Below are 12,747 nucleotides of genomic sequence, written 5' to 3'. Positions count from 1 at the left end.
TTCGGAATTCCATTATACTTGGATGGATTATCAATGGCAAATCTGCCACTCTCAACCCCATGGTAGCCCTGGGCTACTGACCAATCAGGAGTTTTCAGAATCAGGCAAAAAAGCAAGATGAATGAGCATGTCACTGATTTATGGCTGAGGACTTCCAATAAGGCCAAATTAAGGCATACAAATTTATCAGTTACTACAGAGAACAGACTTTTTGGACTGTCCAAGCTTTTCTTTTCATTCAGTAGTGTGGTTGCCCAAGGATTGGTGACATTTTCCCTTTGCCTAAGAGGAGAGATTCTCATTGGGCCTTCCCTGGGGCAGCTGGGCTTGAGGATGGATGTTTGATTTGGGGTTCTTTTCCAGGATAAAGGAAGTGACGATGGTCAAAGGTCTCCAGTCCTCCCTGCCCCTTGGACTGACCACCATGGTAGAATAATAGTTGATAACCTTTATGGAGTACTTGCTATGTGTCAGGTGTTGAGTTAAGCATTGTCCATGTATCTTTAAATTTAATCCTTCTATTAGTCCTTTCAGATAGGCACTATTAGTGGGAATTTTACATAGGTGGTTTAGGAATGTGGGTAGGTATATTCCATCAAACCTGCTGATACATCCACAGCAGCAGCAACAATAACACATATCTCTGTCTCTGCATCCAATCTGCCACTATAACTACAGCAGCAGCACCGATACCAACCACTAATATGATCACATACTTAGAGTGTGTCAGGCTCTGTTCTAAGTGCTTGACACTGATTAATTCTTTTAATCCTCATAAAAACTTTATGAGGTGGGTACTATTATCCCTAGTTTACAAATTACGAAATAAGATGCAGAGAGGTTAAGTAATTGCCTGAGGTTACACAGCTAGAAAGTGGCAGAGCTGGACTTTGAAACTAGGCAGTTTGGAATCTGGGTCTGTGTTCTTAACTGATAGACCATGTACTTAAACTTTTTAGTTTCAATTATATTAAGAAATAACTTTGCATAATGACTAAGTACACACATACATACATATCACATGCTATTGAAACAAAAGATCCTGAAATGTTACTTTTACTACATATGTTACACTCTAATATTTTCTACTATATTCTACTCTACTTGATTTTGTCCTAATCTGTCTCATTAAAATTCTGGTTGTTCCTATTGGTGGATCACAATGTGAACTCTGAAAAAAAAAAATGCAGTCCCAGAGCCTGCTGCTTCTTAATGATACAGTAAAGCACGTCTGCACTGTGCTCTGGAGTTTACTGAGCATATGCACATTTCTGTAATACTCCAAGGCAGCTCTAGGAAGAAGAGGCTTAATCCATTTCCCAGAGGAGTGAACTGCTTTGCCCCTAGATCACACAGAGCTATTCATGGCAGAGCCTTGGTTCCTACCCAGCCTTTTATGGTTCAAGGTCCAATGTACCCACACTGGATGGATGGCACACACCAAAATGGATGTGTTCTGACATCTTCCAAGGCTACTGACAAACTGCTGTAAAGGGAAGGGGCTTGCAGGTTTGGTAGAGCATGGAAAGCAGTACGGGCTAAGGAGGGTGATGGCAGGGGGCTGAATGCTCTCCTTATATGTCCCTATCTAGAATGATTCTCTGGTATTTGAGCCAAATGCTATAAAGATTTATAACAGCTGTGTCTACTCCAGTCCTTCTGGGCCCTGGAGAAAACATGGAGACTGGAGGTGAACTCTAGACAGGCTATCCTTGGTTGGGGCCTTGCTGGAAATGGCTGGGCATTCCTGAGGCCATTGAGCCCGTGTGTGCCCCCTTAGGCCTCATGGAAGACTCTGAGGGAGGGATTGTCTTCTCTCAGCATAGGTTGACAAAGAAGATCTAATAAGTGGCCTAGGGACTGGTCTGTGTGCAAGCGGCACGTGTGTATGTGAGCACGTGTGAGCATGTGTGAGATTGTGGATGGGAAGGCCAGCATGTGAGTGCACAGTGTGTACGTGTGTGTGTGTGTGTGAGAGAGAGAGAGAGAATATGTTGATGGGTGTAGGTGAGGGATTTGGGAGCAGGTGTGCGATTAAGTGAGAGATTGTGTAAGTGTAGGGCTTTGGTGGTGCAGAAAGAGGCCGTCAGTGTGAGGGAAATCACCAAGCGCGCCTCAAGTTCCACACTTTCTGTTGATCTCACACTTCCCCGGTGTGCGGGGCACCACGGACAGCGGCATGATTCATCAAATGGGGCGGGACAGGAGGAGCCGCAGCCCCGCCTCTCCCCGCCCTCCATTCCAACCTGAGTCACCGCTCCCCCCCATCCTCCAAACCCTGAGCTTTGCCAACTGTGTATAGGGAGGTTGGGGGTGGGTGGGGGAGGTCAGCTGGCTCTTTGAAGTCAAAAATTGTGCATTTTAGAGTAACAGAGACCAGAAACAGACCAGAAACATCTGGTCTCATCTGGCCCCCAATTAAGCACATTAAGGAAGAAGCAATAGCAGCGAAACAGCCCAAGCCTATAAATGTCTAACTGCTCGTAACCTGTGGATGCGTCAGGCTCCCCACATATATAAAATGTCCAACGATGTCCAAGAAGTAAACACCTTCGTCCACTGTGTCCTCCATTAGGCCGTCTTCCTCCTCAGAGCCTCCCGTGCCCCAAGGAAGCACCATGACTTGTGGATCTTACCGTGCTGGCCGCGCCTTCAGCTGCGTCTCAGCCTGCGGGCGCCGGCCCGGCCGCTGCTGCATCACGGCCGCCCCCTACCGCGGCACCTCCTGCTACAGCAGCCTCACCGGGGGCTTCGGCAGCCGCAGCCTCGGCGGGGGCTTCCGCGCCGGCTCCTGCGGCCGCAGCTTCGGGTACAGCTCTCGCAGCGCGTGCGGCCCCAGCCCGCCCTGCATCACCACCGTGTCGGTCAACAAGAGCCTCCTCACGCCCCTCAACCTGGAGATCGACCCCAACGTGCAGTGTGTGAAGCACGAGGAGAAGGAGCAGATCAAGTGTCTCAACAGCAGGTTCGCTTCCTTCATCGACAAGGTGGGTGCCCTTGATCACACCCTTCCTGAACCCTCCCTTCCTGGGTAGGCACTGAAGGGGTAGTCGGGGGGCAGGAGAGATGTGGTGCCCATGAGATCCCAGTCTAATGGAGGAGATGGACACACATCCAGGGCACAGAAAGATCAGAGAGATGAGTGAGTCTAGAGCAGGGGCTCCTGATTAGGCAATTGTTATTATATACAACCTCTGTCCAGACAGGCAGGGTCCCCATAGACAGACAAGGACAAGGTTTGGAACCGCATGTCAGAGGAAGAAGGCCATATGTGCAAACAAGACACAAGAAATGCACATAAGATATAGGAAGAGGACCACAGGTCAGCCTTTGGGTGGGTGTCCTTGATCACACCTTTCCTGAACCCACCCATGCTCAATCCAGGCTGGGCACTGATGGGGGAGTCGGAGGCAAAAAGACCTCTACTTGGCTCCTGACCACATGCCACCTAGGCTCAGCACGTCAGGATAACTCAGTTCACCTGAGCAGGGACTGATCTCTCCCAGCCCCTTGCTCTCACCCCTAGGTTGGAAAATCCAAACATAGATCCCAATCCCGAAATCCAGAAGTTGCCTTGCCTTCCACAGCGCCCTCTGTGTAATCTCTGCTGAGCTCCTGGTTTGGGAGTTTACCTTAAAGCAATCAGCGCCCTCCCCCATTCCCCCATGCCCCAAGTAGGCTTTGGGGCAGTGGGAGCCATCTGACCCGTCCTCCCACCCCAAATGGCAGGTGCGCTTCCTGGAGCAGCAGAACAAGCTGCTGGAGACCAAGTGGCAGTTCTACCAGAACCGCCAGTGCTGCGAGAGCAACCTGGAGCCCCTGTTCCAGGGCTACATCCAGACGCTGAGGCGGGAGGCCGAGCGCGTGGAGGCCGACAGCGGGAGGCTGGCCTCGGAGCTCAGCCACATGCAGGAGGTGCTGGAGGGCTACAAGGAGAAGTGAGTGCGGTCAGGGATGACGTAGGGCACGGGAATGGACCTGAGTTAAAGCCTATTGGATGAGACTGGAGAAGACTTTCCGAGAAGGGCGGGTGACCTTGCAGGGCAGGTGGGCGCTGTGCGGCAAGATCTTCACATCAGGCAGTCACTGATCAGATGCCTAAGAGTAGGGCCGTGATTCCCCAGGAGGTCTCTCTCTGCTCCTTCAGCCTTCACTTCCTGGAGCCTGATCACCCAGCAGCTTGCCCTGCGGTCTGTGGGGAGGGGGCTTCTGCAGTCTCCGAAGCCATCTCCTCCTGGCCTCTCAGGCTCCCACCTGTAGCACCTGGACGAGATAGGAGTCCCAGTGTCGCTCAGGGCTGCCAGGTCCTGGGGCTGCTGGTGTCCCACCGTCTAGGGTGTGGAGTGCTGAGGGCCTCTGGGACTCACAGGCCCTCCCACAGCTGAGCAGGATGGACACCCAGGAGAGCAGAAGCTGCAGTCCCCCACACGTGCTGCTGTCCACCCCTAGCATGGGGCTGGTGCTGAGTCCTCATTCTCCTCCAGACGTGACCTCAGAGCAGCTTTGGGAACAGGGCTGTGAGGTCCCAGAAGAGTAGCCCCCTGGACCCCTCAATTCACAGTGGAGAGAGAATCACAAACACATCCCAAATCCAACCATGAGGACCCCAGCAGGGCTGCCAGGGGGCGGGCTGTGTCGGCAGGTCCCTAACATTGCCTCCTTCACTGGTATGAAGTGGAGGGGGTTCTGGGGAGACCTGCCCTGCCATGACCTCCCTTTCTGCCCCCTTCTGCCTCAGGTACGAGGCGGAAGTCGCTCTGAGAGTGACAGCGGAGAATGAGTTTGTGGCTCTGAAGAAGGTGAGTAACATGGGATCGGGAAGCAGAGACACGAGGGATCTCAGAATGACGGGCTCTTGTTGGGGAGACCCACGGTCTCAACCTCACGGCGGGGTGCAGTGACCTTGCCAAGTCAGGATGGGAAATTCCCAGAGATTAGGTCATGAAAGGCACATGTAGGGCTTTGAGAAGGGCAATAACCTTGGAATATCCGCTAGCACCCTGCCCTGAAGCAGGGGGGTGGCTGAGTTGACCTCTGGATGTCCTGTGCTGCTTCAGAGGTGGTGGTCTGTGGCTGGGGTCCCGTGGAGGCATGGCAGCTTCAGCCTCTCTGTTGAGGGACGGTGTCCTGTCTAGTGCTGCAGGAAGTCTGATTAAGAAGAGGGGCACAGGCTCCGGATCTGGGGGAGCATGGAGCAGAGCCAGGAGAGGCCAGGTGGAGTCTCGGAGGACTGCTGGGGACAGGGAAGTGTCAAGGCGGCTGAGTGAGGGAGCCAGTCTGGCAGGCTTCCTGGTACAGGGGAGGGTAAGAAGGAGAGCTGGGAGGTAAGAGGTCTCAGGTGGGAGGAGTGAAAGGCTGGTGACCCATCTCCAAGGCACGAAGGGTTTGTTCTTAGAAGGGGAGGAGGTTGTGAGGTGCCTCTGGGGAAGGGCAGAGGGTATGGAGATGGGACGGGAATAGGAGCACTGGGAATCCTTTCCCCCTCACCTCCATGTAATGGGTGAAGAGAGAGAGGAATGTGGGGGTGGTGATCACCAGAGGTCCTCTGAACTCAAAGACTCCCCACCTTCCCAGGATGTGGACTGCGCCTACCTCTGCAAGTCAGACCTGGAGGCCAACTCAGAGGCCCTGATTCAGGAGATCGACTTCCTGCGGCGACTGTATGAGGAGGTGAGGGGTTGTGGTCCAGGCAGAAAACCAGCAGCTGGCCTGGAAGAGAGGGCGTTGGTCTGGGATCAGAGTGGGACAGGGATTGGGGCAGGAGCTGCAGTCCCTGAGGCTGTCAGAGAGGGCAGGAGCTAGAGACCAAGGAGGGCTGAGAAGGTTGGGTATACACTGTGGTGGGGGAGGGGATGGTGTAAACCACACACATTCTTCCCCCGCCCCTCATCTGCAGGAGATCCGAGTTCTCCACGCCAACATCTCAGACACCTCGGTCATCATCAAGATGGACAACAGCCGGGACCTGAACATGGACAGCATTGTGGCCGAGATCAAGGCGAACTATGACGACATTGTCGCCCGCAGTCGGGCCGAGGCTGAGAGCTGGTACCGCAGCAAGGTGAGTGTCTCAGGGCACCTGCCTCCTAGACATGGTGGGAGGGATGGGTGGTATATATTAACAAGGCTTCTTTTGTCTGGGGATTCTGATCCCTAGAGGTGGTGAAAGAAGTGCAGACCCCTCTCAGGTTATAGTAGCAGGACATGGCTGCCACGTATGGTTGCACAGGCTGAGCACTGTACAATTTGCAAATCATCTGTGGTGTCCTGAGTGGGTGGGATGTTCCATCCTGAGTTTCATGAGCCTCTCTGCTTCCCTCCAGTGTGAGGAGATGAAGGCCACGGTGATCCGGCACGGGGAGACCCTGTGCCGCTCCAAGGAGGAGATCAACGAGCTGAACCGCATGATCCAGAGGCTGACGGCCGAGGTCAAGAATGTCAAGTGCCAGGTAGGGGTCATCTGAGGCCCACCCAGGGTCCCACAGGCAGTGTGTGCACCCAACTGGATCTCACCATTCATTCTCCAGCCCATCTGCATGACCTGAGTCCCAGGTTGTGGTCACTTAAGGAAACGCAGGTGATGAAGAGGAGAGACCTGTTCCTGGGGTGATCCCAGCTGGCCAGGAGAGACTGGATGCATCCAGGAAGTGGAGACAGAGACCCAGGGACCATAACCCACCTTGTTCTCTTCTGGGCCTTTAGAACTCCAAACTGGAGGCCGCAGTGACCCAGGCTGAACAGCAGGGCGAGGCGTCCCTTAATGATGCCCGCTGCAAGCTGGCCGGGCTGGAGGAGGCCCTGCAGAAGGCCAAGCGGGACATGGCCTGCCTGCTCAAGGAGTACCAGCAGGTGATGAACTCCAAGCTGGGCCTGGACATCGAGATCGCCACCTACAGGCGCCTGCTGGAGGGCGAGGAGCACAGGTGGGTTCTGTAGCCCAGTTTCTCTCTCAGCCCTGCCTGGTTTCTCAGTGTGCTGTCCCTCACATTCCTACTTGAATCCTGTTTCCCAACCTCCCCATCCTGCAACTGGAAAGGTAACTTGAGTTATTCATTAGGTATGTTTCTAGCCCCATTTGAGTCTCTCATGCCCACTTAGGTGCTGATCTGGGATTGGTGCCTTTTGCAGATCTGTTTCTCAGAGCCTGGAGTCAAGGCCATAGTAACTGCTGTTCCTGCGAAGCCCTGTCTGGGCTGGGCCACCTTCCCTCTATAGTGCCTCTTCCCTCCCATGCCCTCGTTGCAGATTCCCCTCAGGGTTCCAGATCTCTTTTCAAGCCTGATCCTGGCCCCAGCCCTGGGAGTTCAGGTTTCTCCCCAAATGACAGCTTCAATAGGGGGTTTTATCAACACACACTTATATATTTTAACTACAGTGAGCATCCCTAAGTGGTCATCCATTGCAGCAAGTGGGACTAAGGATAGACAGACAGCAGGGACTGGTCCCTTGAAGCAGTTGCCCTGGTCTGGGCATTTTTGCTTGTTGCTTGTTTTGAGGGCGTGGGGAGACCCACTGGTCATCAGCCTTCTATGTTCAGCTGGAGGGGGGCGGCTGAACAGCTCCTATGAGGACAACAGTCCCGGGATGTTGCCCTTTGGTTCTTTCCCCCGGTTAGTCAGGTGCTCTTACCCTGAGCCTTCCTCTTCTCATGTCCAGCCAGGCCCTTGGCCCTGGACAGAGTAGAGTGAGGATGCAGAGGGAGCATCCTGTGTATTGGGGAAATGGGGACACAGGTTTGGTAGCTGGAATCAAAGTGATCACCTGTGAGACTCGCAACAAACTCAAGTCATTGCCTTGGAGAGTTCAGAGGCACTGGGGCTCTCTGGGCCTGGGTAGTTTCATTGGGGCAGAAATCTGGGAGGGAGACTTTTTCAAGACTGAGTGTGAACACTGGAGAGACACAGAGGTAGCACTGGAAACAGAGAGGTCCACCCCTTTGCCACAAGCGCTCTTGGAATGAACTCCGAAGCTTTGGTGTGGGTTCCCTAGGAAACCTGGGCATGGGACGGTAGATGGTGGGCTGCGGATTCGCCACATTTCTGAAGCTGATATTGACAACCCTTTGCCACGGTCTCTCAGAGGGACTCTGTGTGTTTTCCTTAAGGAGAGAGCGTTGTGTGGGAAGGAAACACGGGCCGGGTGGAGTTAGGTGGCAGGAGTGATATCCCTGCCTCCGGCACTGGTTATTTCCTCTCTCCGGGCCTCAGTTTCTCCATCTGTTAAGTGAGGGAATTGGTGTGGCTAGTCTCTGAGCCTGCTCTCAATGGGTTCTAGCATCCCATTCATTCATGCAAGTTATTTATTGAGCCAGGCATCGTTTGGGGCACTGTCTGCAATGGGGAAAAGAACAGACAAAAAATTCTGTCCTCCGGAAACTCACATTTTAGTGACACCAATCAGACCAGATTCAGGAATTTAAATTTGCTGCACCTCAGTTGCATTTACAAGTCCATAAGAACCGAAGTAAAGAGTAGCAGCTACCATTTTTGAAGTGCTTACTGCGTGGCAGGCATTACGCACTTGTAGGCGTATTCTGAGTTCATTCTCACAACAGATCAGGGAGTAGATTTTCCCCAGGAGGAGGCAGGCTGAGGGAGGGCATTTCTGAGGTTGCTCAGCTAATAAGGGTTGGAGAGCCGGCGCACCAGGTGATCTGTCTCCAGAACCCATACAGGGACCCGGTTACCGCTAAATCGCCCCTTCCCCTGGGCAAGTGCGCAGAAGGAAGGTGGGGGACCTGACCTTTCACCTTGGCTGCGTGTGGTCCAGCGGCTTTTCAGGGCACTGACCTTTCTCTTTTCCTTTTCCCGCAGGCTGTGCGAGGGCGTCGGGGCTGTGAATGTCTGTAAGTAGCCGCCCCACCCCCTTCAGCTGGGTGGTCACAGTGCCTTTGGGGAGGGGGCGTTTTCGCTGCCTCAAGCCGCCTGGCTGTGGCAGTGCCTGACCCGCGTCTCTGCCTGTTCTTCCCCCATCCAGGCGTCAGCAGCTGCCGCCGTGGCGTCGTCTGTGGCGATCTCTGCGCCTCCGGCGCTGCCCCTGCTGTCACCACCAGCGTCTGCAGCGCCCCCTGCAGCGGCAACGTGGTGGTGGGCACCGCCGACGCCTGCGGCCCCTGCTCCGGGCTGGGCCGCAGCATCGTGGGCTCTAAGAGGTGCTAGGGTCGCCCTCCGCCCAGCCAGGACCTCTCGCAAGCGGAACGCCCCTTCCGTGGCCCCACTCGCCGCCGGCTGCTGGCTTCCCGAGAACAGGCTCCAGATGTGTACCTTTTGCCTATCCTGCTCCCTAGCTGCTCCCTCTGTGTGCCGTCCCCTGGCACCTGAGCCCCAGTGAGGCTGGGGCGCACCTTGGCTTCTTTCTGTAGTCTTTCCTAGTAGTCGTTTTGTTGTTCTGAGGATTCATCCTTTCTTCCGCCTTCTGTTTTTTGCTGGATTCATTGGTCTTGCCTGATCCCTTCATCTAAGCTTGGAGGAACAGGACAGGCCCCAGAATCTCCCCATCCGCGCATCCTGGGGAATCTGCCAGTGTGCTTGTACCTATGGAATGGAGATAAAGAACACTGATGGTGGTTTTCCTGTAACTCTGTGAGGGATGTGACCCATTGGAGGGGAGACCATCACCTTCCAGGGATGCCTGCAGAGGCTTCTATAAAAGCCAGTGAGTCAACTGCCTGCAAGTTTGTTTGCCTTTATTTCACTCTGTGTTTCCAATAAACTAATTGTAGTTAATCCAACCTGGTGCCTCAGAGTCTTGCAAATGCCAGGGCCCTAATGTGATAGGTGCTCCCTGCCAGAGATTTCCTCAGCACCTCTCATGCACTTAGTTATTTTTCAGTAGGTGAAAATGACTGCAGTAGAAGCTGCCCATCTGGCCTTGAGCAACCTGAGGCTTGGAAAAACAAGAGAAGACCCATGGAGGCAGGGAATCCCTGCCTGCCTTGTGTGGTTATGGGTTTCTATAGACCAAGGTTTCTCAACTTCAACACTATTGACATTTTGGGCTGGAGACTTCTTTGTTGGAGGGTGAACGTCCTGTGCATTGTAGGATGTTTAGCAGTAGCACTGGCCTCTACCCACTAGATGCCAGTAGTACTCCTCACCTCCAATTGTGACAACCAAAGATGTCCCTAGACATGGCCAGATGTGCCCTAGGGCTTCTCAACCAGGGTGATCGTCCCCTCCACCCTGCTGGGGACATTCTTGGAGGGGGAAAGTACATGAGGAAATGGGTGAAGGAAGGCATGTGGGATGACAGTGTGAGGGAGACGAAGAGATTTGGGTCAGGAGAACCAGGCTTCTAATTCAGAGTCCCGATTCTGCCATTTCTTAAGTGGGTGACTTTGGGCAAATTGCTTCCACCTTCTGAGCTTCAGTTTCTTTGGCTATAGAATGAGGGATGTTGGACATTATTCCTAAGGTCCCTTCTGGCTCCCTAAGTGAGATTATGTATTTAAAAGAGTTTGGTTAATACAAACCTATGTTTGAATGTTGGTTCAGCCATTTACTAGTTCTGTAATTGTGGGCAAGTCATTGATCCTCACTGAGCTTTAGCTTCTTCATCTGTCAAATGGAATAATGTTACCTCCTGGGTTGTAGGGAGGTTTCAGATATCTATTACACATAACAAATCACTCCAAAATTTAGAGGCTTGAAACAATAATGCTTTATTATTTCTCATGACTCGATGGGCTTACTGGGCAGTTCTTCTACTTTATGTGATGCTGTTTGGGATGCTAGGATGTCTGGAAGGTCCAAAATGACCTCATTCCATGTGGCTGGATTTGGTACTAACCACCAGCTATGAGTTCAGCTGGAGCTATTGGCCAGGACACGTCAGTCAGGGCCTAATCAGGAGACAATAATTTGAACAGATGAAGTTTAATATAAATAATTATTAACTATAACAGGGGATTGAGTAATGAGAGACTGGCTAGTAAGAAGCAAAAAATCTAAAGCATACAGGAGCTGTTGGACTTCCCTGGTGGTGCAGTGGTTAAGAATCTGCCTGCCAATGCTGGGGACATGGGTTCGAGCCCTGGTCTGGCAAGATCCCACATGCCGCGGAGCAACTAACCCCGTGCACCACGACTACTGAGCCTGCGCTCTAGAGCCCGCGAGCCACAACTACTGAAGCCCGCGTGCCTAGAACCCATGCTCCACAACAAGAGAAACCACAGCACTGAGAAGCCTGTGCACTGCAATGAAGAGCAGCCCCCACTCGCCACAACTAGCCCGCACACAGCAACAACGGCCCAATGCAGCCAAAAATAAATAAATAAAATAAATAAATTTATTAAAACAAAATAAAGCATACAGGAGCTGCAGATATAAGGAGCAGCCCCTACCCCTAGGCCTGAGAGAGTGCACCCAAGGAAGTGGACCCCCTGTGGCCAAGATCTGGGCCTCAGATCCAGGGAAAGCTAGGGAAACCTGTTCAAGAAGACATGTCTCCACCTCAAAACCACCTGAGAAGGATATTGGAAACTGCTGGCCTCAGGATACTGCTGACTACCGTGCACTGCAGCAGTGAAGCTACCGCACGGCAGGAGCAGTTCTGGAGAAACTGGGTGCTGCCAGAATCTGCCAGGAGGAACCTGGAACCAGGAAGGAAAGCCCCTTCCTCCTGCAATATCTCTCCAGCGTCCTCTACTGACAAAGCGTAATATTGTGCCAGCAAACAAAGGAAAATATTTAAAGAGCCCCTCTAAATTTTCACAGAGCAGGCAATGACGGGTGAATCTGGAGCTGAGAGAAAATACTTTGATAATTGGCATCCAGGGACTTGGTTCTCCTTCATAGGAGCCTTTCTCATGTAGCCGTTTGGGCTTCCTCACAGCCTGGTGGCTGGGTTCCAAGAAGAAGGAAGGTAGGAAGCAGAAGCATCCAGTCCTCTTTAGGCCTGAGCTCAGAAGTTCACTTCCACCATATTCTATTGGGCAGAGCAGTCACAGGGTCAGCTCAGATTCAAGGGGAGAGGAAATAGGCTTCTCCTTGTGATGGCTTATATGTGCAGAGAGGGAAGGAATTGTTGGGGCCACTTGTGGAGACTAGATCCCACAGTGCATTCTCTGGTCACAACAATTCATGTCCCTCCCACAAACAACATATGCTCACCCCTCCAGAGACCCCCCCAGATTTCTCCCCATTATTATATCAGCTTGAATTTCAGGATCTTGCTATTTGGATTCAATCCAGTTACACGTGAAGCTCTTGGGATATGGTTCTTTTGTTGCAGCTCCCCCATTATGGTCTACCTCAGTCTGAAGTCCTGTGAATTAAATGGCAATTATTTATGTCCACCACACCTATCATGCAATGGTGAGATGGGATAGGATAGCCATAGTCTGCACTCTCATTTATTTTTTTAATTTTTACTTTTATTTTGGCTGCGCCACATGGCTTGTGGGATCTTAGTTCCCTGACCAAGGATTGAACCTGGACCCACGGCAGTGAAAGTGCTGAGTCCTAACCACTGGACAGCCAGGGAATTCCCGCACTCTCGTTTAGAAAGAGGAAAAGCTGGAGGCACTTGGAAGTCCCTGATTTATAACAACTGTAAGTACAGTCAGGCACCCACTGCAAACTCCTCCTGGTGTAGTGGCAGTGACTATATCTGATTTGTGCCTAGTTTTGCTCCCTGGAAGTGGTTCTCCCTCTGCTCTTGGCTCTATCCTTTGGGATCTTGGCTCCACCTTCTGTATCATCCTTTTTTTTTCCATGATAAACAGCCCATGTGTTCTTAGCCTGCTTC

General features: G+C 52.4%; 1 protein-coding gene across 1 annotated transcript; it reads left to right on the top strand.

The window, feature by feature from the left end:
* Positions 1–2,618: 2,618 nt before the first annotated feature.
* LOC308624863 (keratin, type II cuticular Hb6-like) lies at positions 2,619–9,158 on the top strand (the record flags this gene model as incomplete). Its single annotated transcript, XM_081248619.1, has 9 exons — positions 2,619–2,987; positions 3,730–3,938; positions 4,739–4,799; positions 5,575–5,670; positions 5,897–6,061; positions 6,324–6,449; positions 6,703–6,923; positions 8,814–8,845; positions 8,977–9,158. 9 exons carry the CDS (start codon positions 2,619–2,621, stop codon positions 9,156–9,158), a joined length of 1,461 nt encoding a protein of 486 aa, XP_081104745.1.
* Between the last annotated feature and the right edge of the window lie 3,589 nt (positions 9,159–12,747).

This window comes from Mesoplodon bidens (assembly GCF_964165515.1).
Source record: "Mesoplodon bidens genome assembly, chromosome: 11".
NCBI classification, from domain to species: Eukaryota; Metazoa; Chordata; class Mammalia; order Artiodactyla; family Ziphiidae; genus Mesoplodon; species Mesoplodon bidens.
The sequence above is the reverse complement of the archived record's forward strand: the minus strand, read 5'-3'. Positions and strand labels throughout refer to the sequence as shown.